Source organism: Pipistrellus kuhlii, unplaced genomic scaffold, assembly GCF_014108245.1.
Source record: "Pipistrellus kuhlii isolate mPipKuh1 unplaced genomic scaffold, mPipKuh1.p scaffold_m20_p_22, whole genome shotgun sequence".
NCBI lineage: Eukaryota > Metazoa > Chordata > Mammalia > Chiroptera > Vespertilionidae > Pipistrellus > Pipistrellus kuhlii.
In genome coordinates this window covers 10,530,944-10,557,169 of record NW_023425521.1, presented here as the reverse complement: position 1 = coordinate 10,557,169, position 26,226 = coordinate 10,530,944, and the positions used below count along the sequence as shown (strand labels likewise).

Sequence of the window (26,226 nt, the reverse complement as noted above, 5' to 3'; positions counted from 1 at the left end):
TCCCAACTATTTATAACAATCTAAATTTAATTCATAAATTATTTCTCAAAGGGATTGCAATGTTATAAAAACTTGTATGTAATAAATGCAAGTATCAATGGTTAATATCTGCGGGGGGGGGGAGGTCTGAGTAGAGATGGGCAAAACGGGGACATCTGTAATAGTGTCAATAATAAAAATAAAGAAAAAGAAAAAAAACAAACCATAAAATTGTAACTAAATCTGCCGAAACTGGTTTGGCTCAAGTGGATAGAGCGTCGACCTACGGACTCAAGGGCATGTACCTTGGTTGCAGGCACATCCCCTGTGGGAGGTGTGCAGGAGGTGGCTGATCGATGTTTCTTTCTCATCAATATTTCTAGCTCTCTATCCCTCTCCCTTCCTCACTGTATAAAAAAAAAAAAAAAAAAAAAAAAAAAAAGGAACTAAATCTTGCTATCAGGCAGCTCATTTGGAAAAATTCTTGCAATTTACTTTTTATGTAAAGCGTTTCGTTCCCTTGCTAGTTTTCTATACCATTCAAGTATCTGCAGTGGTCTTTTCTAAAACACCATGTTAAGTGTGACATTGTCAGTCAGAGAAGAGGAGTGAGCAGATCTAATGCATGTGCCATGTGTACTAGTAAGTCCTCGGAAAGTGGCTGGTTCACTGACTCCCAAGCTCAACATGCTTCTTCCCGTGTACTCCTGTGGTCCCACAGAAGACAGGTTTGCCAGGATATATCCTTGGCCAGTCTCACTTTTCTGGGTTTTCTCTGTAACAAGATATTAACCTTATCATTATTTGCTCTTTTCTCATCTCTATGATGCCTTTAAACAGATTTTTTTTTAATTTTATCGATCTTTTTATGATACTTTCACAAGAGTTATCCAAATTACCTAGTCTATCATCACTGGAAATGAAAATGATCAGTGATTTTAAACTATGCTATGGCATACTGCTACATTAAAATCAACTGTAGGAAATGTTGCTTATAATTTCTTTATTTTTAAAATGTTTTCATTGATTTTTAAGAGAGGAAGCAAGGATAGAGTGAAACATCAATGAGAAAGAGAGAAAAATTGAGAGACTGCCTCCTGCAGGACCCACCCCGGGGATTGAGCCAAAAACCCAGCCATTTGCCCTGAGGGGGAATCGCACCAGCAACCTCTTGGTGCACAGGATGACGCTCAGCCAGCTGGGCCACAATGGCCAGGGCACTTATAATTTCTTAAGAATGACAGCTAAAGCCTGTAAATTAAAAATGGTTGCTTTTTAAAAACAAAATCAGAGTAAAGATAATAATATAATAATAGCAGCTACAATTTATTGAGTATTTTACATATACTAGTCACTGAGCTGAAAAGTGCATACATCTGTTATTTCATTTAATCCTCAAAACACCTAATAATAGGTATTATTATTTCATTTAAAATTGAATAAAATGAGGCTTAAACATGAATAAATTCACCAAATATCACCATCTATATATAGAAAAGTCTATGCAACAGTTAGGACTAAACAACTGGAATGACCAGCTGACCAGTCGCTATGATGCACACTAACCACCAGGGGGCAGACCCTCAATGCAGGAGCTTCCCCCTGGTGGTCAGTGCGCTCTCACAGCCAACTTTCTATGGCCCCACAGTCCCTTTTCTGGCTAGCCAACTTCCTGTGGTCACCCCCCACCCTGTGCACGATTTGTGCACTGGGCCTCTAGTTAGAAATAATTTGTCTGGGCATTCAAACCCAGTTGTTTAACTCTGAATGTACCCTATTTACCACCCATGACAGAAATGAAAGATGTTAGTCCTATAACAAGATCACCTTCAATATCCTGCACATTCTTAAATATTAAAGAAAAAGATGGAATTATGCCTTGACTGTTGTTAAAGTAATTAATGCATATGGAAAACTATTGAGAAAATTACTTTCACTCACATGCATTAACTGGTATTACACAGGCATAAATAAAGATAAATAGAATATCTTTCTAATATAAGTTTTTGAAGGGTTTCATCTTCATCCAGAATAGAACCTGCACATATAGTAGTGTATTGGTTGTATGAGCAATGCCACCTAGTGGCAGCCAAATATAGACAACTTAGAAAAAATGTTCTAACAGAGTGGCTGCTTCTTAACCTTTTATGAGTTAGAGACTATACGTCCTTTTTGCCAGAAAGATGCATGCTTGCAAAGACACATAGCAATATTTACAGTATTTTAGGGAATTAAAAGACCTCCTGAAGTCCATTTGTTGACCATTAAAACTAATTTGAAAGAATATATGCACCCCCATGTTCACAGCAGCTTATTTCCAACTAGTAGCCCTGTGCGTGAATCTGTGTGCCAGTAGCTCTCTGCGGGGCCTGATTGCTCCTCACCCGCTACCCAGAGGCTCTCCATGGCCCAGGGGCCCATCCATGGCCAGGCACGAAACATCTGCCTCGTCGCCAGGGTGACAATGCAAGTGTTCCTCCTGCCCCAGCTGCTGTCGCTGTGGCAACAAAGCAAGCATTCTGCCAGGCCACTCAAGCTGCCCGCTCTCAGCGGCTGCCCTTCCACCCCAGCCCACCTCACCCCTGAACCCGAGGACTCTGGCGGGGCTGAGAGGATGGGCACCACCATCTTTGTGATGGAGTGACGGTGATTTGCATATTACCATTTTATTAGATAGGATAGCCAAAATATGGAAGCAATACAATATCCATCAGCAAACAAGTGGGGGGGGGGCGTGCGGGGAGGGGAAATTGTGGTATATAATATTTGGCCATAAAAAATGAAATCTTACCTTTTGTAACAGCATAAATGGACCATAAAAAGTGGGTATTAGGCTAAGTGAAGTTAAATCAGACAGAGAAAGAAAAATACCATATGATTTAACTTGTATGTAGAATCTAAAGAACAAAATAAAATAGAAATAGACTCATAGATAACAGAGAACACACTGATGGTTGCCAGAGGAAAGAGTTTGGAGGTCTGGATGAAAAAGGTGAAGGGATAAAGAAGTACAAATTGTAGTTACAGAATAGTCAGAGGGATATAAATTACAGCATAGGGAATACAGTCAATATTGTAACTATGTATGGGGACGGGTGGGTACTTGAAATACTGGGGGTACCACTTTGTAAAGTATATGACTGTCTAACCACTATCCTGCACATCTGAAACTAATACAGAATAAGTAAAATTGTTTATTGATAACTTAAAAATCAAGACAAACTTCCCATTTAAAAGGCAGATATATAGGTATCTAATATTTTAGTAAATAAAGTAATACTTTCAGATCAGCATTTAGTGGTATTCTCCTAACATGGCCACTTGTGTGTTTTTTAAAATATATTTTATTGATTTTTTTTACAGAGAGGAAGGGAGGGATAGAGAGTTAGAAACATTGATGAGAGAGAAACATCAATCAGCTGCCTCCTGCACACCCCCTACTGGTACAACCAAGGTACATGCCCTTGACAGGAATCAAACCTGGGACCCTTCAGTCCGCAGGCCGACGCTCTATCCTCTGAGCCAAACCGGTTTCGGCAACCACTTGTTTTTTTGACTAGAACTTAAACTCAAAAATGTATAACATGAGAATTGTGAGGATTATGTAATGCCTCATAAAAGAAAGAAGGTACACAGGAGGCCCTCAGGTTACTACGGAGATCCATTCCTATGGCACAGGATGTAATGTGATTTTCGCTGTAAGTCGGAACCCACCTACATAAGCATCTCCGTCATTCACATGGAGCACAATCATAGCAGTAATGAAGTGAGACAGTAAAAAAATTTAAAAGATAACAATACCTGACCTTTACTTGTGGTAAATAAATAATAAAAAACATAAAGCACATTTGTACATACATTGAAATGACAGAACTTTTTTTTGTATAAATGGGAGATGGCGATGCAACCACAAAACAACCTACGTTGAGTGCAACATAACCTGAGGACTGTCTGTAATTAGAACTATCCAAACACAGTCACATTTCACAAATATAAAACAAAAGAAATGGCTGCTCAGCTGGTGCAGCTCAGTGGTTCAATGTTGACCTATGAACCTGGAGGTCACAGTTCGATTCCAGGTAAGGGCATAGGCCTAGGCTGTGGGTTCAGATCCCAGTGGGGGACGTACAGGAGGCAGCTGATGAATGATTTTCTCTCATTATTGGTGTGTGTTTTTTTCCCCTCTCTTCCCACCCTTCCTCTTTGAAATCAATAAATATACAGATTATTATGTATATTATTATTATTATATTATGACCAGATTATTATGACCACCTGGTATCTGTAGGCAAATTAGCCGTACACTGCATCGTATAGGATAAGGAAGCTGAAGGCCTATTCGAACACCTTTGCTGTCTGCAGTTACCAAGATAAAACGTCTCCAATTCACACAGGAACACAAGGATTGGACAGAGCATTGGAAAAAAGTCATGTGGTCCACTTAATCACGTTTCCAGTTGCATCATGCAGGTGGCAGAGTGAGAATTTCACGGAAACAGCATGAAAGCATGCACCCCGCATGCATGAGTACAACCCTTCAAGCTGGTGGGGGCAGTGTAATGGTTTGGGGCATGTTTTCCTGGCATGATTTGGGCCCTTCAATTCGTGTGGAACAACGTCTGAATAGCACAACATATCTACCCTGTTTCCCCGAAAATAAGACAATGTCTTATATTAATTTTTCTCCCAAAGATGCGCTAGGTCTTATTTTCAGGGGATGTCTTATTTTTCCATGAAGAATATGGTACACATTTATTGTTAAATGAAAATAAAGGAAATTTATTACTTGTATACAGTACAGTAGTACGGTAGTTGTCAACACAAACCAGACTGTGAATCCTACAGTATCAAGAATTTACTCGTTTATTCAATGACAATTGTGTCATCATCATCTGGAACATAATCTTAACAATCCAATTCCTGAATTTCCTGGTGAATTTCTTGTGACTCCATTTCTTTCAGAATCAGTGGACCAAATCTCTCATGTTTAGCCTAGGGGGGGCCTTATTTTCGGGAAGATGCCTTATATTTCAAAGGAAACCTGTAAGTAGTTCTTATTTTCGGAGGATGTCTTATTTTCGAGAATCGTTGCTGATCAAGTTCATCCTATCATGTTGATGGTGTATCCCAATGGAGGTGGCTTCTTCCAACAAGACAATGCGCCATGCCATGGTGCTCGTACTGTGCAGGAGTGGTTTCAAGAGCATGAGGGAGACTTTACCTCGCTTAGGTGGCCCCCATAATCACCAGATCTCAGTCCAATTGAGCATTTGTGGGACGAAGTTAAAAAAGCCATCAGGCAGCTGGTTCCACAACCATCAGATCTCACAGAATTGGACAGTGCTATTCATCAGCCATGGTGTCAGATTCCTCGCATCCCCTTTCAACATCTCATGGAGTCAGTGCCAAGAATAACTGCCGCAGTATTAAAGGCAAAAGGTGGACCAACAAAGTACTGACGGGGTGGTCATAATAATCTGGCCTCTCAGTGTATATTTGACAAAATGTTGACCTTCTATCATCAAGAAAGTGTTTTTACAACCTAATCAGAGATTATTTGGAATGACTTCTAAAATAATACACAGATCAAGTTTGTAAAACCTTTATTTGATTCTCCTTTGCCTCTGGTTTCCTGCTTATTTTTCTCTATTCTATAACTGCCAAAGTTCACAAATGGATAGTCTATACTAATACTTACTGAAAACATTTTTTTATTACACATTTGCTATTAACTACCTTGGCTCTTGGGAGAGCTACATAAAATATTTCCTGTAAAGTACTGAGCAGAGAGCGCAGCAATTCAATAAACGTTAACTAGTCTATCGGTAAGGACAGGCTGTAACAAACACCCCCAACCTCAGTGGCTTCCTCTGCATATCCACCCCAGGTCAGCAAAGGAAATGTGCTCATCACAGTCAGACACTCAGCCTCCATCTCGACACAATATGTAGGTGAAAAGGAATATGACAAACCTTGAAGCTTCATCAATTTTATAAAGAACATCCATAAAAAACCTATAGCTAACATAATATTTGATGGTGAGAAATTACAAGCTTTTCCACTAAGACTGGGAACAAGGCAGGATGGCTCCTCATGACTCCTATTCAACATCATACTGGAAGATCTAGCTAACGCAGTAAGATAAGAAAAGGAAATGAAAGAGTATACAGAGTGAGAAAGAAGAAATAAAGCTATCTTAATTTGCATATGAGATGGTTTATCTGTGTAAAATATTCTAAAGAATTGATTAAAAAAATCCTGAAACTATTAAGTAATTATAGCAAGGTTGCAGGATACAAGGATAATACACAAAAAGTCAACTGCTTTCCTATAATACTAGCAATTAATATACACAATCCACAAATCATGTCCCTAAGTATTTATCCAAAAAAAAGTAGAAAACTTTTATACACAGAAAAACTTGCACACTGATGTTTATATCAGCTTTATTAATAATTACCACAACCTGGAAACTACTATGATCTCCTTTAATAAAGGAATGGGTAAATAAATGGTAGTAGCAAACCCAGAAAATGGAATATTATTCAGCGATTAAAAAATAATAAATCAGGGACCGGTGGTGTGACTCAGTGGCTGGGCATTGACCTAAGAACCAGGAGGTCACAGTTCAATTCCTGGTCAGGGCACATGCCCAGGTTGTGGGTTTAATCCCCAGTGGGGCCATGCAGGAGGCAGCCAATCAGGGACTCACTCTCATCATTAATGTTTGTACCTGTCACTCCTCCTCCCTTCCTCTCTGAAATCAATTAAAATATTTTAAAAAATAGAAATTTGAAAAATAGGGAAAACTGTGTGTGTGTGTGTGTAAGTATATGGGAACTCTGTCCTTTCTGCTCAATTTTTCTCTAAACCTAAAACTGCTCTAAAAGAATAAAGCCTATTTATTAAAAAAAAAAAAAAAAAAAAAAAAAAAGTAAGTTTAATTAGTCCTTTACAAACTTTCCTTTTTGCTCTATCCAACCACTGGCACCAGCAACCCACCTGGATCAGGTGAAGATTTAATTTACCTTACAATATAATTAATATCCCTTTAAATTTCACTTTTCAGATATTTATAAGAGGCACTTAATAAACAAATGAACATATAACTCTATTCAGTTAATAATATCAATATCTAATTACTTAGGTAAAACTTATCTTTGACTCCTTCTTCCCCCATACTGAAGCATGTCATCTTTGTATCAATAAAAGTTCTCTAAGATTTAACCTATTTCACTATAATGCCATTGTCATTCCAACTACTCTTGAAACATTAAAAATTTTATGCCCTCTTTTATTTTCATTCAGCTTGAGTTCTCTCTGAAAATTTTTTTGAAATATCCCTTTCTTGCCATACTTTTTGGCCACATCCATAGAAGCCTGTGTCTCTCAGAAGGATTATTTTAACTATTCATCTTCTCTCCTTCCTTCAATCTATCTCCCAATATAAAGCCAAAATTTTATATTCATAAAATGCTGGTCTGGTTATTTTACTTGTATTTAATTTTAGGACATTTAAAATAATTCTGAATAATTCTATTTACTCGAAAAATCAAATTTACCTAATGTGAAAAAAGTGGACTGATCAACCTTGGACTCCAGTTATCAGCAATGATAATCTACAAAGTTTTTATATAGCTTTATTAGAATACAACACAGTTTCAGGTGTTCCTTGACTGTATTTTCATACTTTCTGAACAAGAATAATATGTTATTTTATTGCCGAAACCGGTTTGGCTCAATGGATAGAGTGTCGGCTTGGGGACTGAAAGGTCCCGGGTTCAATTCTGGTCAAGGGCATGTACCTTGGTTGCGGGCATAACCCCAGTAGGAGGTGTGCAAGAGGCAGCTGATCGATGACTCTCTCTCATCGATGTTTCTAACTATCTCTCTCCCTTCCTCTCTACAAAATCAATAAAAAATATATTAAAAAAAAGAATAATATGTTATTTTATAAAGGTTTTGTTTCTCATGGATATCTATTCGAACTTATTGTATACTTTATAAGCTTCATTAAAATCCTTTTAAGGTATAGCAGAATCTGCTGTCTGAGTTACCTTTTAGATACTTTCAAATTAACCAAATGCTACAAATGAGTTCCTTAATCTGGGTTACCCCAGGAAACTCAGAGAGCAGGTCTAGAAAAGAATAGAAAGGTAACTTGTATCCTGTAACTCTCTTCTTTTTTCTCTCAATCTTGACCTCTAGAGTAGCATTATTTATGTAGTATTAATGAAACACTCATATGGTTTACTTCCCTAGGATTTATATCTCTATTTGGAATAAAATCAGCAAGCAATCATGAACAGAATTCTAAAATTCCAGGTTTTAAACTCCCATAACTTGAAGAAATTACGAATTATAGATTAATTCTCAAATAATTCTTCAGACCACTAACTCAGCAGCCTTCAGAACAATAATCCCTTCATACAGTGGTTGACAAACTCATTAATCAACAGAGCCAAATATCAACAGTACAATGATTGAAATTTCTTTTGAGAGCCAGATTGTTTAAACTTAAACTTCTTCTAACACCACTTCCTCAAAATAGACTTGCCCAGGCCGCGGTATTTTGTGGAAGAGCCACACTTAAGGGGCCAACGAGCCTCATGTGGCTCATGAGCCGCAGTTTGCCGACCACGTTTGCCTTAATACTTTTCATGCCCACTTCAGAAATGAATCCGTGAAGCATAGAGACCGGAAGCGTTTGAGCATTTAACACCAGCAATCAGTACTGCTGTGACAACTTTCCACCTGTTTCCCCCAATCAAGATCAAGCTGTTTTCAAATGTGGAATTGCTGTGAATGTATCCAAGGACAAGAATAGAGTGAAACAAGAGAGGCATCCAGGGCACACAATTTACTGAGGCCCTCACTCATCAGCCACACTTAGACATGCCCTGAAAGTGCCTATTAAATTCTGTGCCCTGGATGTCTTGCTCGTCATCCTCTGGTCCTGGCTCCGTTATTTTTCCAGTTTATTTGTCAATGTTCAAAAAAAAAACCCCATTTTTTATCTCTCTAATTTCAACTAAGTAAAAAAAAAAAAATTTTTTTAGGAGGGGCTCATTTTATACTCAGGTTTAAAAGGATTTAAGAAAGCATTTAGTAATACATATGTGATGCTTCATCAACAACATTCAATAAGAATGTCAAAATATGGATTCAGGTGAGTACACAGTGTTTGAGGGTGTGAGAGAAGACACTGTTTCTCACCGGCTGATTAACCGAAAGTAAACTGTCCAAATTAATCCTAAGACTAACATGGAATTTTGTGCATTTAAATAATTTTAATTCTTAAAAGGATAATTGCATAACTAAAAGAACCATTATCCCAAGATCTGGAAAGCAAAAAACATTTCCTGGCTAAACTAATTTAAGGAAACAGTAGCATTTCCTTAAGAGGTTCCCCCCCTTCTCTTTTTTGTTCCCCCTTCTATTTTTAAACCCTCAACCCAAAAGGAAAAACAAAACAGAATTCTAAATAAAACTCAAAGCACTGATTTGAGGATTCGGATGTTTATAAGACACAAAGGTAATTAAATTAAAATCTTGGAATTTTAATATCTGAAGTAAAAATACCAATAAAAACATAATCTCTTCTAATCTTGCTTATTAAAAGTTATTCTTACCAGATAAAGCAGAAAGGTGTGCAGTCCTGTTCCAAGCCCAACAGAAGACAGAATTCCTAAGCCTATCCAGTAGGCATACAGAAGGAACTGCTTCTCTATTCGCTGCACATACTGAAAAACAGAAGGGTCAAGGTGAAAAACCAAAACCAGAACTTAAACAGAAATGTGGTATTTATCAACTACTGTAAAAATAAGATAAACCAACTAAATGAAACTATTAATATTAAAAACTCTTTAAAGGGAATTAATTCCTTCAATATATGATAGCAGAGATGACAAAAAAAAACCACCTCAAACCTGAACGTAGGATGAACATATCTGTTTGGGTGGATCACAGGAATGTGTTAAAGAAAACCTAAGACTTTGACAGTGAGTAAAGAATTCATGCTGCTTTGAATAAATACCATCAGGAAAGTTACATTTAAAACCTTGAAGCTAAAAAGAGATGATATATACCAAATGTAAATGCTGAGCAGCCATGAACTGCTACAAGAGTATTGTTAAATATGTGGCCTTAAAAGTACATTAAGAAACCGATTATGAGATAAACACAAACAAATAAACCTAATGTTAAGGGTAGAAATTCTATGAAACCCACAATAGTCCCACTTTGAAACTGTTCGGGATTAGCAAAGGTTCAAGAAGAGAAGCAGAGTTGCTGAACTTCTTACCTGTTGATGTGCTCCTTCCACATAATACGTAGCTATAAGCACAGCAAGCAGCAGTAAACAAGACACCACAATGTTTTGACGATGCCATAATCTTAAAAACATATTTAAAAAAATAAAATATCTCAGTTTCATTTTCAAGTTTCAGCATCTCAAGATAATTTCTTATTGAAGCACTTAGGTTATTTAGCTCACCTACAGAATCAATTCTTTCTGTGATAAGCTCTTTTGTCCTTAAACACTATAGTCTCTTGGGGTACAGAAGGAGGTCAAGGGGAGATTCATGGATACAGAATTTAATTTCTTTCTCTTATCCAAATACTGATCTCGTTTACACCAGACTTCTAATTGGGAGAAGCATCCTATATAATAAAAGGCTAACATGCAATAGACTGAAAGGCAGAACAACCAAACAACTAGTTGCTACGACGTGTGCTGACCACCAGGGGGCGCGTGCAGAACATGGTGGGCATTGGCAGGAGTAGGCAGAGCACGGAACATGGCGGGTGTCGGCCACAGCAGGATGGCGGAGCAGTTAAGTGAGGATTCCAGCCAGTCGCTATTATCAGGGCGAGCCTCTGGTAGTTACTGCTAATTCTTTGCTCCCATGTGCCATGGTCCTGCCCAGCGCTTGCACCCGCTGCACTAGAGCCACTGCTCAAACTCACTGCTGGTGCCCAGCGCTGTCCTCAATTGCTTGGCAACATTAGCGGGTGCCAGCAGCGGCTGCCAGCCCTGATCACCCCTCAGGACTTCTCCACCTTTCCTTGCTTCTGAGGGGTAATCAGGGCAGCAGCCACTGCTTGCACCTGCTTCCAGCGCAGAGCATTTGGGGCCAGTGCCAGCAGCAGGTGTGAGTGGGACTGGTACTGTCAGCACGGTGGGAGTGGGTCTGCTGGCAGACAGGGGACTGGGGCCCATGGCAGAAGGGGATGGGCGGGGGTGTGGAGGATGGGCTGAGACCTGCACCTGTGCCCACCACAACCTTGTGGCCCACAGTTCCTTTCAAGGTACACAAATTCATGCACTGGGGCCCTCGTTATAATATAATGGAAAGAGTATTGGCCTTCAAGTCAGAAGACTTGGATCAGAGTCTCAAGTCCCTTAAATATTGCACTTTGAGTAAGACACTTAACCAATCTAATTCTGTTTCTCACTTTTTTTTCTTTTACATTTTTTAATTAAATTATTATCTGTGTACATATTTTAACATTGCCCCCCATTTCTCATTTTTAAAATAATAATAATAATAATAATCATATAGTTGTTTTACCTTCTTTATGGAGTTGTTTTTAAGGTTCAAATGAACTAAAAAATGTTTTATAAACTGTAAATACAATAAAAATGTAGGATAATATTACAGATAATAACTTGGAAAGGCAAGGCAAAAAATGATAAGGCATGTAAAAGTTCAACTTGCTCTTTATGATATCTGAAATAGGGCTTAGACACACTCAATTTGAAGATAGAATACATTTCCTTTCTCATTGGCTCAAACTATCAGTAACTGTGCCACATATCCTGAACTTTGTCCTACTGCAGAGTAAGTGTATCCAATGTACATAGGCCTTTCTTCTGAAGGTAAAGCCAGAAGAAAAACATCTCCTTTTCAGGATTCTGCTTCGCATAAAAGATTCAACATCAGACTGTCAGTGATCAACTGTAAATATTCCAGTGAGCAATTAGCAATATGTTCTCTTAATCTATTTTTCTTCAAACTATAGAAAGAAAAATAAACACGTCCCAGTAAGGTTTATATAAAAGGCAATGGAAGACTCTTTACTTTGAGGTCCAGTCCTTCAAGATTTCTAGGATTTCCAGAGAAAAATACTGCAAGGTAATGAGTGGCTGTCTCCACAGGACAATATTCTGCCTTTCTTCCCGCTCCCTCTTCTTCTTTTCATTCACTGAAGAGGGATCTGAAAAACATGAGTGCAGAAATTAAACAAAATGCTCGCTTTTTCCAATCACTTTCAAAATTCATCCCACATTTGAAGGAACTGCACATAAACCTCAAAAAAACAACAACAACCTGGTTCACACTGTGACAATGGGCTGGGTGCTTCTGCTCTATGCAATTATTGTCAGGATACAAGTTTCTCTTTTGTACTGGAATACAAAATTAACCCACTTCTATGAAGGGCAATTTAGCATCACTTTATAGGCCTTGACTCATAATTACTATGAAGAGTAAAAAATATATAATTAATCTTATATACAATATATAAGAACCTTGCATTATTATATAGAATATCATTTTATTAACAAGGTAATAGACATTTCTATTTTATTCTAATGAAAAGAATATTACTTAAACCTGTACATATTCTCCCTCCAAACCACCATACTTTACCTGTGAAGTTTCCATTGTATTGTTCCTTGTTCATTGCTACACGTCTCTGGTCACAATTTTTTCCATTCTCTGCCATTTCATAGATTAATAAGACTTGAGGAGCTAATAAAGCAAAAATAAAATCCAGTGATGCATGACATAATTCTGCTTCGCTCCTATGACTAAATAAAACGAATACAGAAGCATGGGAGAAACACCACACATGCTATCTGAACAACGTGCTTACTGTTTTTGTACTTGGGGTAAAGTTATATGAGATCATACCAGTGGGGCTCTAATCCAATAGTACTGGTTAATTTATAAGAGCATCATCCTGATATACCAAGGTTGTGGGTTCCATCTCCAGTCAGAGCACATAAAAGAACCGACCAATGAATGCATAAATATTAGGTCTAGTAATAATTAATGTCGTTTTCTAATACCTTTTTAAAATCGAATTTATTTAAACAATACAACAAAATTTAATCAACAATATAGTTGCCGTTGTTTTCTACTACTTGTGCCCAACGCTCAGGAAGCATTTTAATCCCTCTGTTGTAAAATTCTTGTGATTTTGATGCAAAAAATTCGGTCAATGCATTTTTGAGGCATTCTTCATTATTAAATTTTTTTCTAAGAAGAAAGTTTTGCAAAGAACGAAACAAATGGTAATCGGAAGGGGCAATATCAGAATATGCAGGTTGAGGGAGAACTTCCCATTCCAACTGGCGCAGTTTTTCAGCAGTGATTCTTGCAGTATGCGGTCGTGCGTTATCATGGTGAAGAATTACGCCCTTTCGATTAATCAGCGCGGGTTCTTTTTCTCTTAAAGCTTGGGCTAACCTTTCCAATTGGGCACTATACACTGCACTTGTAATGGTTTGGTTAGATGGTAAAAGTTCATAATGAAGAATTCCTTTAAAATTCCACCAAACACACAACATCACTTTTTTCGCATGCAAGTCAGGTTTTGGCGTGGGCTGCAGAGCCTCATTTTTGTCCAACCATTGAGGCCGCCTTTTCAAATTAACATACAGCACCCATTGTTCATCTCCGGTAACAATTTGCTCTAAAAACGGCAAACGGTTTTGACGAGAGAGGAGCGAACTGCAAATTGTGACTCTTTGATTATGGTTGTTGTCGGTCAACTCATGAGGAACCCATTTTCCAAACTTTTGGACTTTGCCAAGTGCACGCAATTGATTGGAAATTGTTTTCTGTGAACAATTTAAAGTTGTCGCAAGCTCTTGTTGGGTAATTTGAGGATTTTGCACCAAAAGAGCTTGAAGAGCTTCTTGATCAAAATTGGACACACGGCCTCGACCACTCTTGTCCTCTAACGAAAAATTTCCCTCGCGAAATTTCTCAAACCAACGCTGGCATTTTCTGGCGCTAACTGCATCTTGACCAAGAGCACTACAGATGTTTTTGCAGCCTCACTTGCTTTTCTTCCTAATTGGAACTCGTAAAGCATGCAGTGCCGAATATGCTCTTCATCCGCCATCTTCTTAGCCCTAGTTTTGCAACAAAAACCAAACCAAACACAAACTTTTTCAAGCAAAACTTGTTCATTGCACTTCACACGTTCTGTAGATACCACGTGTTTGAAGGTTCTGTCAATACAAGTCAACGCCAAGCAAGATTTTAAACGAATGTTAAAAAACGACATTATTACTAGACACGATAAATAGAACACAGATCGATATCTCTTTCTCTCTCTCTCTCTCAAAAAAGAAAAAAAAAGTAATAAAATATATAAAGAGGTGAGAGGACACCAGATACTCCTCTCTCTGCATGCACACAGAGAAAAGACCATGTGAGTACACAAGAAAACAGCTGTCTACGAGCCAGAAAGAGAGGTCTCATCAGAAACCAACCCTGGCAGTACCTCAATTTTGGACCTCCAGACTCCAGAACTCTGGAAAAATAAATTTCTGTTGTTTAATTCAACTGGTCAATGGTATTGTTATGGTAGCCCTAGCAGACTGATACAATGCTGATTAGTATAAACAAGGGGAACCAGATCACAGGAGAGTCCTACTTTTCTTGGTAATATTAATAAATTGGTATTCTGGTTTGTGAATTTGGTTAGAATAATTCCATCCTCTGGAATCCATTGAGATATATGCTTATTAATATTTATAAGCTAAAAAGCTGAGAATCAGACATTGAAATATGGAATCTATTCTTAGATCTGCTGGACTGCACTTAACTGTGTAAGCCAGACCATCTTTATCCAGGAAACACCCTAAGTACTTTACTATAATACATGTGTCTTCGAACGGCAACAGTGACTACAGGTTATGGTCATCTTGCCCATTATCATTTTCATCATCATATAAGGTCCAATTTTATAGGGAAAAAGGAAAACTTGGTTCCACAAAGCTGCCAATATGTCTTAGCTGATTTGAGGCCATAGCAGGGCAAGCAATCTTTGGACTGGGTACTTCATCTGTATTCCACATACTAGGACCGAATGCATTCTACCCTATTCTAATTCCATTCTCCTCAACTGAAAGTAGTTTTATTTCTTGGAGCTAAAAAGAATCCTATTGCCATCACGTACATACTAGTGGCATGACTTGGGGAAGTAGTTTAAGTCTTTGCATTTGGCTTAATTTATAAAATGTTATTTAAAAAAATACATCTTATTGATTTTTTACAGAGAGGAAGGGAGAGAGAGATAGTTAGAAACATCGATGAGAGAGAAACATCGATCAGCCGCCTCCTGCACACCCCCTACTGGGGATATGCCCACAACCAAGGTACATGCCCCTGACTGGAATCGAACCCGGGACCCTTCAGTCTGCAGGCTGACACTCTATCCACTGAGCCAAACCAGTTTTGGCTCCATGTCATTCTTAAATGGTATGTGTGTGTGTGTTTTGATTTGGGAGACTCTCAGTAATTTAGTTATCTACTTCTAGAGAAATTATATGTAATTGTCCTGCACAGTGAATGGCACATACCAGGCACTTAATGGGAGTTTATCCACATTCTTTTAATGAATGTCACAATCTTCCATATTTCCACACGGTACATGAGCCATATAACTGGTTTCCACAGAAGCATCCACAGAATTAGAAAAATCTTGTTATGTTGGATAACAAAAATGAATTATTTAGCATCAATCCAAACATTTCGAAAAGTACTGAAAGGACAATTTGTTAAAAACTTATTATGGGGTAAAAGGGCTCTAGCCTATCTATGTAGCTAGGGTAAGATGAAGCAATCATTTTCAAGGAGAGCACTTTTCACAGCTGAATGCAGTGTATCATTCACTTTGGAAATCTGAAAAAACAATTATCAGTCAGACTCCTGTATGTGGGAATAAATCCAAAGTATTCCTAGCCTGTTTAAAGGATTGAAATATCCTCAAACAGAAATCTAGCTTATCTTCCTGGTATCAATGGAATTTACTTTGCACTGACAGTGTTATAATATTAATTTTAATGGCTTGTACTGAGATTAAGCTGTTGAAATAAACTCTATAGGTCTGTGGATGGGATGAGAAGAAAGGAAAGAAGAATAACTCAAACATTAAATATCATTTTCATTGTGAAATTATATCTAGATAAAAGAAATGCTTTAAAAGGCTGTAACTTGTACATTTTAAACACAGCTGAAACATTCAAAAGAAAAAGTTGATATTATGCATGGGAGGGTTGTTTGTTTCTGGAAGAAATCCTTAGAAAATAGTGCTAAAATCAGCTCATAAAGGTTCTTTGTAGGCTGTACGTCCAGTGCTAAGACTATAATAGTCCATTCATTTTAAACATTAGCTACATTTGTAATGCAAAAACAATGTGAAACTAAATTACTGAGTTCCTCAAAGCAACACAAAAACCATCTAAAAGTAAAATGAAAACAGCTACTCCCCCAGTAATATAAGAATTACTGGGTAATTTATCAAGACAAAAAGGAAAAGCAAATAAGATGAGTGAAACTCCTGGTTCTAATTTTCTGGGTCAGTGTTCTAAAATAAAATGAACATACTTCCTCTTAAGAAAATAATCTATCCAAATGACTCTATTTTTCTCACAAGCATATTAAGGTAGCTTTCTCAATAAAACATACTGTTTTTCATAAAAGGCAGCCAACTTGAATATTATACCTTTCTTGCTTTCGGAAGTGTGTATCCTTACCTGGCTTATTTAGTACATTCAGTCACAGATTACTCTAAAATAAGCTGTAGATTTTCTTAAAACCATTAAGACTAAGAAATTGCAATTTTATTCTTGGAAGCTTAACAAACAATCTAGGTGAAGAGTAATATATCTCGACTAGTGAGGCTTTGATAGAGCATGCACCTGTGCAGGGATATAGAGCCAAAGATAATTCAATCCCCCTGCCAACATCGGACTGACTATCAGATCATCTGACTCTGAGAGCCAGATCGCATCTAGCACATGGTTGTTACAGTTTAAGAATGTGTTCTTGGGAAAATTCATTATTTGAAGGAGAATATATGAAAACAATTCTTTGAATCTTTTTGAACTTTCAAAGCCTTGGAGAACTTGACAAATTAAAACTCCAAGTTAGGATATAATTTAAAAGCATTCAAAGTCTAAATAAATCTTCTAATAATGGCTTAGCAGTTTATAATGGTATACATTTCTGGCCTAGACTGTTGCTCAACTTAATTGTGAAGTGAAATGTAAAATACATTAAACTCATCACAGTCTTCTACTTGTTAAAAACAGCCACTGCTCCAGATCTAATTTTTAACTAGATAAAATTTTAAGTAAAAACCCAAATTTTTAAAAGATACAACCTGGGAGACATTTTAGAAATTCCATTTTTTGAAAGTCTGATAGATTTAGGGGAAGGTTTCTTCATCTCTCACCTTCAATATGTAAAAGTTCATTTTGTGTTCCTTTGTATAAAAACATATTTTATTAAAAAATATATATATTTTATTGATTTTTTTACAGAGAGGAAGAAAGAGAGATAGAGAGCTAGAAACTTCGATGAGAGAGAAACATCGACCAGCTGCCTCTTGCACACCCTCTACCGGGGATGTGCCCACAACCAACGTACATGCTCCTGACCGGAATCGAACCTGGGACCTTTCGGTCCGCAGATCGATGCTCTACCACTGAGCCAAACCGGTTTTGGCAAAACATATTTTATTTTTATGGGGGAAAAGAATAACTTGTAAAAGTACACTATTGAGAAATCCCATTTCTCATTTTCTCTCAGTAACTGTTCATTCAGTTATTCATAACCAATGCAGGCTAAGCAAAAACACTGTCACTAAAGAAATGGGAGAGGAGTAAGAATAAGGTCAAGAAATAGAATTTGACATAAAATAGCCAATTTATAGTAGAATTAATGTAAGCAATAAATGAGGAGTTAACTATCAAATCTAAATGCGAGAGATAAACATTCTAAAGGATATTCTATAAGAAGAAAGCAATGATCCCCCCAAATTGGCTGAGACATAAGAAATGTAAAAAAAAAAAAAAAAAAAAAAAAAAAAGGGCAAATAAAAGCAAATACTGTATAAAATAAAGAGTATCTAATTTGTGCTAATATTTTTTTTTAAAGTGAAATTTGGACTATAGTATACAAATCAGGAAGAAAAAGATTAAAGTTTTCTAAAGTTGGGGAGCATCAAAAGGATACTTGACAAGAACAAGTCCAAATAGACCATATATGCCAATACTCAAAGCAAACATAAACAGATTAAATTTGTCACTTTAAAAATATCCCAGCCTGGCCAGTGTTGCTCAAAGGTCGAATGTCTGTCTATGAACTAGGAAGCCACAGTTCAATTCCTAGTCAGGGCACATGCCTAGGTTGTGGGTCTATCCCCACAACCCAGGCGATGTGCAGAAGGCAGCTGCTCAATGATGCTCTCTCATCACTGATGTTTCTATCTCTCCCTCTCCCACTCTCTCTGAAAGAAATAAAAACATATTTAAAAATAAATAAATAAATAAATAAATAAATAAAAGATTGCAAGTTGTATTTTTTAATCCTCACCGGAGGATTTTATTTTATCCACTATATTTTGCTGTATATCAATTTAGCTCCGTAATTTGTGGCTTAAAAGAATCATGTAATATTTCTCTCGATTCTGAGAATTAGGATGAGCAGTCTGGTCTGGGCTAGCTTGGCTTTGCAGCTGGGCGGTTTCAGCCGGGCGCCTAGTCTCTGCTCCACGCGGCCCCCTCTGCTTCGTTAGATTAACCTGGGCTTTTCACAGGGGCCGGAAGTTCCAAAGGGCAGTCAGAGAAGACAGGTCCCAGCGTGCAAGTGTTTTTCCAGTCTGTGCTACAGAGCTGACGTGAGCTGAAGCTAATCTGCCATCTGCACAAGAACTCCGGGCTGTCTCTGGAACCAGAGCCCTTGGTTATCTGTCTCTTAACCAATTCCGGCGCCAGCGCCTCTTGGCACCTGGTGGTTCCCCTTCCTTTAGCTAAACGCATTCCTTTTCCTGCAGGTAGACTCACTACTTTTAGCTAGAAAACACAGTCTGGGAGGTGGAAGGCACGGAGGATATCCATGTCATCTTGCTGCCACCCAAGATGCCACTGGTATGTAAGTTCTCTCAATAAACTCTTTTTAAAAAAAAATATATTTTATTCATTTTGTACAGAGAGGAAGGGAGAGAGATAGAAAGCTAGAAATATCGATGAAAGAGAGTCATCGATCAGCTCCTCTTGCACACCCCCTCCTGGGGATATGCCCGCAACCAAGGTACATGCCCTTGACCGGAATCGAACCCGGGTCCCTTCAGTCCCCAAGCCGACGCTCTATCCATTGAGCCAAACCTGTCTCGGCTCTCAATAAACTCTTAATGTAATGATGGAGTTATCAGCCTTTGTCTAATCTTTCTGGTGGAAAAATTTTATGTAGCAAAGCAAGCCTTGGCCAAAGCAAGCCTCATAGCCAAATACGGAGTCGAGGGGTTGAATAACAGACTAGAAGTAAAATCATCTTGCAAAGGGGTAAGCATACAGTGGGAAGAATTTGTGATGATTATGCAATCCAACACTCAATTTTACAATCCATCACTGCATTCTTTACATGCATTCCCTTGGCAAAAGTTAGGATGACTAACAATAGCAACGTGTGAAAAACAACTTGTAGAGTTGAATATTGGCATACTCCTCCCAGCAATTTTATACGTAGGTATATAGCCAATAGAACTTCTTGCACATGTGAAATATCACATGCACAGTGATATTTTTAGCAATGCTGTCTTAAAAGCAAAAGTTATAAATAATTCAAATGTCCATTGCAAGGAAAACAGATAAATTGGGCTAATGTTACATAATGAAATACTACACAGCAATGAAAATAAATTTTTCATTTACTCATTTATCAAATATATACTGTGTGCCAGGCATAGTTTAAGATACCAGAAATAGCAGTGAACAGAAAGAAGTCAAACATATCAGGTAGTGATAAGTGCTATAGTGAAAAATTAAAAATTTTGATATGTGTTCAAATGTGTGTGTATGTACAATTTTTAACAAGGTGGATAAAGAAGCTTTCTTTAAGAAAAGAAATTAGACATTAGAGAAGAGCCATAAAAAAATATGGGTTAGAGCACTGTACTGAAGAGAAAAAGTACAAAGACTTTGAGGTAGAAGTCTACTGGTAAGTTTCACTTTACCAAATAGATATGAAAGTTACTGATAAGTAAAATATTTCAATTTCTAGAAATTAGTTTTATAGCCTGCTGGTGTGGCTAAGTGATTGAGCATCAACCTAAGAACCAGGAGGTCACAGTTCGATTCCTAATTAGGACACATGCCCAGGTTGTGGGCTTGGTCCCCACAGGGGACATTCAGGAGGCAGCTAATTAATGATTCTCTCTCATCACTGAAGTTTCTCTCTCTCTCCCTCTCACCCTCCCTCTCTGAAATCAATTAAAAAAAACCATATTTTTAAAAATTGGTATTGCAGATAGAGATCCTAGTGATATCTATTGTTTATCTGTATATATATAAAAGGCAGTGCCTGTCTGTCCGAGTGGTAGCTATTATGTGCACTGATGCTCAACACAGGAGCTGCCATGACACTCACCCGCCATTTAAAAATAAACGGCACCATGGAGCTGGCACTGATAAACCAATACTCGGCTTCCCCCAAGTGTGGGACACAGGCACTGCCACTACCAGGAGCGACACCCCACCAAATTGCAGCCAATGCTACCAAGACCCTATGGTGCAAAATGCGGCCCACAGTCCAGCCCAGCCCTGCCCAGAAACAGTCGCTGTGGGTGCTGGGAAATGATGTCATGTAGCAATGCACGGCTTCCTCTCCCTAGTGACTAGCCTCCTTGGAGTTTCATCAGCCCAGGAACCCAACTTGCTTTATAGCCAGGTGCAAACATTTAACAATTTAACCAAATGTCTGTGAAACATTTTCCTGTGCCTCATCTCATTTGATCCTCACAGAAGTCCTGGAGTAGGTAGATAGGAGACTTTGTAGAATCATATTTTCTTTTCATTAGCCAGAAAATGATTTAGAAAGTTTAGATACTTGACCAGACTGAAAAGAAGAAATGGAACTTGGAAAATGACTTCAGGAGATTAAAAATGGCAGCAGAGAAGGAGGATGCTGCATGGACATGCTCCCAGGAACAAGCTGAAATTACAACTGAAATATGAAAAGGCTTCCTGAATAATCAACGAAAAACTCAGAGGCGAAACCCTGATACCCAAGGACCGAAGATGGAGACCACACAGAGACTGGTGGGGGTTGGGAGGGAGGCATGAAAGGGCTTTTCAATGTGCATAAATCTGTGCACCAAGACATTAGTTTTGTATAAATTAAATAATATTCCTGTGCACATAGCAGTGCTAAAATCTCCTACTCAGTAGATTCTCAAAACTTAAAAGGGGCAGGAGAACCTTGTACACTCTCTTGATTATATGGCTTTCGCAATGTGGAGACTTGAAAATTTCTGGAAGAAAACAGATTCAACAATAAGTGAAGAAGTGGCTAGTCAGATCAACCAATTCAACTTTATTTGTCTTTATTCTGTCTTCTTCTAGACCACAGAGCAAGCAGCATTTGACAGAGCTGAACATTTCTTAAAAGAATTCTGAATAGCCCTGTCTGGGTGACTCAGTTGGTTGGAGGGTTGTCCTACCAAAAGGTGGCAGGTTCCATCCCCAGTCAGGGCACATACAGAAATCAGCCAATGAGTGCATGAATGGGTAGAACAAGTCAATGTTTCTCTCTCTCTAAAATAAATTTAAAAATGTTTTATTATACTGTGTTTATTCTTTCACTTATTTATGTTTTTCTCTATCAGGTACCCGACTAAAGTATCTGTTTGTTTTTGTCTCCCACTGTTTTCCCCAGAACCTGGGACACAAAGTATTTTGTTCACTGATTGGATGAATGAACAGATATGGCAACAGATATCACTGCAGCATGATCTTTCCATGCAAAGAAAGTAAGTGCTGGAAGACATTCTTAAACATCAAACCCCCAAATTTCAATTCTCAAATTCCATGTTATGACTTACACAGATAATGTGGCATAAGGGAAAAATTCTCCCTTCTCTCTTCTGGTTCTTTTTGGCTGACTGAATAATCAAATTAACACTAGACAGATTAACAAGAGAAAAATCAATTTTAATTTCATGGGCATGGAAAGCCCATATATATCAGAGAATCCGAGTCCCCACATACATAAAAGGTTCGGAGGCAGAAAGGGAAAATGAAGAATATATGAAATTTTGAGCTTAAGATGAGGTAAGTAAAGCATCTTGGGGCTTGAGTCACCTGCAAGATGGTTACAGCAGATATTCAGTAACTGGTAGTTTGCCCTGCCATATATATAGGTAAAAATAGGTTATTTCTGATAATCTCCTATTATGGGCAAGGCCTCTAATTCAAATACTTCTAGGTAGTTAAGTGGGACAAGGTGGCAGAAGTTTCTCAATCCTGCAGGGTCTCAGTTATCTTTAGCTGAAAATAATCTGCATACCACAAAGGCACAACTTGTGTGACTCATTCTGAATCCCTACAATGTAAACTGTTAAGAATAATACCTACAGGAATGCCTCGTTTTGTTAAGAATCTCACATTGTAAAACATTCACAAAATGAAATTTCGTGTATAAATACATTAATTTACTGACAATTAATAATAAGCAAACAATAATCAATTAGGCAGCAGCATAAGGACCTGCTTTCGGAAGAGGGTTGGGAAAGAGTTCTTAGCAACTGCTCAGTAGGCACATGATGATGACACTGATGATAATAATCACGGGTAACTAAATGTCAGGCACTATTCTCAATGCTTTACTTATATCTGTTTATTTAACCCTAACAAGAAAGGTACTGACTACACTCTCAAGGAGGAAATTGAGATTGTAAAAGGCTAAGTAACTAGCCCAAGGGTTGCACAGTAGTAGAGATGGAATTTGAACCAAGGCAATTTAGCTTCATGGCCTTGACTCTTATCACTATCCACCCGGTCCTTTTAGAAAAATTTATAAAGACCAAGGTTATTATTATTAATGAACCTGAAGAACAAGAGAAAATACCACAAAGATATGTATTTCTGGAATACTACTGACAAACTCCATAGCAATTATAGTTACACCAGCTGATACAGGATTGCTCAATAGGTTGCTCTTGCTTAACTTAAAAATACCTTAAACTTTAAGCATCATCTTTTATCTAACACAGAAAAGTATAACCTATTCAAAGTTCCAAAACCTTCAAGAGGCATATTTTTTTAATGAGTTTAAATAAGGGTTTACATAACACACAGTATCAATTCAGCACACTCTACACAAAGTTGCTTTTCCAGACAAATAAGGAGTTTCTTCAAGCAATAAACTCCTTAAAAGTTTACCTCCAAAATATATGCAAGTCTCTGTGGAAACAGATTTTTAACTAACACAACAAAAAAGTTATCAATTCAATTCATTGTTTGTTTGCGTCTCTAATCTGGAGTTTAAGCGAGAGCAACAAAGAGCATGTAGGCAAAAAACAGCAATGAAAATTAGTTCCTGACCTTACAATCTCCAAGAAAGGGGAGAGAGTAAACAGGTTTTGTGCAATCAATGGGAAGCAAAAAGTTTCCAACAAGACAATTAACTCTTCTACAGTGGCTATTTATCCAGAATGAAATAATCACAGAAATGACTCCACAGATTAAGAAATAATGTATACTAATAAAAGAGTAATATGCTAATTAGACCACGTGACCTTCTGGAGATCTTCCGGATATCCTTCTGGACAAAGCCATGGTGGCAGTGCTGAAGCAGAGGTGGTTAGAGTGGGGGGAGGGGGAGCAGTTGGGGGCGAGCAGACCAGTATGTGTGTGGGGGAAGTTGGGGGCAATCAGTCCAGCAGGGGTGGGCAGTTAGGGGTGATGAGGCCAAAAAGGGGGGGGGGGGCAGTTGGGATTGATCAGGCCAGCAGGCAGAGTGGTTAGGGGCAATCAGGCAGGTAGGCAGGTGAGCAGTTAGGAGCCAGCAGTCCCAGATTGTGAGAGGGATCCCAGACTGGAGAAGGTGCAGGCTTGGCTGAGGGATGCCCACCCCCCCCAAATGCATATGCAAAGTGTCCCCCCTTGGGAGTTTGACTGGGAGACCTGGAGTTTGATCCCTTGCTATGACGTGCTCTGACCACCAGTGGGCGGCGTGGAATGAAGGAAGTCCCCAGATGGCATCCAGGGAAGGGAGGCCCCAGCTGGCACATGGTAGCCTGGGAAGGAAGGCCCCAGCCAGCAGCCGGAAGGCCCCAATTGGCTCTGGCCAGGCCTAGGGACCCTACCCGTGCACAGGTTTCATGCACCAGGCCTCTAGGATAACAGAACGATGAAATCACAAACAGCTTAGAGAAATTTATTTTGCAGGAGCAAAGTTATTAATACAGCTTCTCAAACGTATTAGCAAACATTCAGTGAGACATGTGTTATAAAGATCCTCTGTCTTTTCCACTTGCCAGAAAGAAGACACCTTGATACCTGATACTAACAACGCATGAACTCAGAATAACTGTTCTGAAGAATAGAACTAATTTTCTTTCCCTATAACATTCCACTGCAAATTTTGCCAACCAATTGCCTTGGTTCTTCCCACTAAAGGGGGAAGGAGGGATGCATACACACATATATCTCTCCTTACCACATAAGAGAAATCATTTTCATGCAAACCAGGAAATACTACCAAACCATATAAAGATGCCCACAGACAACCTGAGCAGAACAGAAAGAACCTTTGGGATCTCATTTCCAGTTCAGGTTCTGGCACTACCTAAGCCAGAGGACCTAAGGCGAGCCAATACTGACTGTTTCTGGGCCTCGATTTTCTCCTATTAAATGAGAAAACTCTGTATGTTCACAGAGATTGCTTCTACTTCTAAATACTGCATTCAACAGGTGTTTGATTATATTAGAGCACCAAAAACCTCAGCTTCCTCTGCACTTGTAAATTCTTAAGTAATAATACCTGATGACCAAAAAAGATCAGACTTAGACTCTCAAATACAAAGCTATACTCATTTTCCAGTCCCTACCTACTTATTAAGGTGACTAACTCAATGGATTACAGTATCTAATTATTCCTGGCTAGCTTTTATTGTGTTCAAAAATAGGGCAAAGATCATCTCAGAGAAATGTATGATAATATTTTCTGATAAATGCTACACAACGTAATACACCAAGTTTTGAAAAGATGCCAAGGAACAGTATTCTGCACTAGAGATGTCCAGATTTCAGAGTAAAAGGTCAATATCACCATATCTTCACTTACACGGTGATTTCATATTTACTCTCTCAATCACTGTGACATTCCTATGAAATAAAATGAGCAGCACTTTTACCAACCAGCTCAGAAAGTTAGGTAATCTGTCAACTTCCACTCGATAAATATTGGAGCCCAGATTTCAATCAAGGTCTCTGACTTAAAGTTTGATGATATTTTACAATTCTAAAAAAGTGGTTATTCAAGCCAAAGGCAGGAAGAAGATGGAAAGTGAGAAAATTGGGATAATCAGTTCCTCGGTAACTGAATTGAACAAAAAGAACATGAGACGAGCCCTGGCCAGTTGGTTGGAGCATCCAACACCCATACTCAGGTTTTGGTCTCCAGGTCTCGTGGGGGTATGTAAGGGAAGCTTCTCTATCACATCCGATGTTTCTCTCTCTAAAATCAATTTTTTAAAAAAAGAAGAAAAAACTTTACCAATGAACATAAGATCAAGTGGCTGGTAGTTATAAAGGCAATACGCAAACTTACTAGCTATTAAAACTAATAATAACCTCTAATTTATATCATTCCACATCTCAACAACCTTGTCACGTTTCAGATAAGTGTGAAAAAATTTTCTAAATAAAAAAATAAGAACAAGATATATAATACATTAAACAACACGTCTGAATTTTGTTTCAAAAAGCGTACGCTTCTAAACAGCTTGGTCGGCAGCAGGGATGACCCTTTGGAAACCGGGGGAGGAGGGAGAGGTGGGAACTCTACAGAAGCTTAGAACGGCTTGCAAACCAGTGGCGCCCAGGGCAAATGGTCGGGGAGCCCAGTGTGTGGATTCAGGGTGCCGGTGGCCAACCCCGGAGAGGTGTCCCAGATAACCCGGCTCCCGCCAGCCAGGCACCCAGAGTCAGGAGCACCGGAA

The 26,226-nt window shown here is 38.4% G+C and overlaps 1 protein-coding gene across 1 annotated transcript in view; it reads right to left on the bottom strand.

Annotated features, from left to right (window-relative positions):
• Positions 1–26,226, bottom strand: part of VMP1 (vacuole membrane protein 1) — a 99,564-nt gene that overhangs the window by 73,089 nt on the left and 249 nt on the right. The window contains exons 2-5 of the mRNA XM_036451481.2: positions 12,633–12,734; positions 12,063–12,198; positions 10,283–10,373; positions 9,612–9,722 (exon numbers count right to left, since the gene is read on the bottom strand). Coding sequence (XP_036307374.1) covers positions 9,612–9,722; positions 10,283–10,373; positions 12,063–12,198; positions 12,633–12,708 — 414 coding nt within the window. The 5' untranslated portion in view covers positions 12,709–12,734. The remainder of the gene's footprint in view (positions 1–9,611; positions 9,723–10,282; positions 10,374–12,062; positions 12,199–12,632; positions 12,735–26,226) is intronic.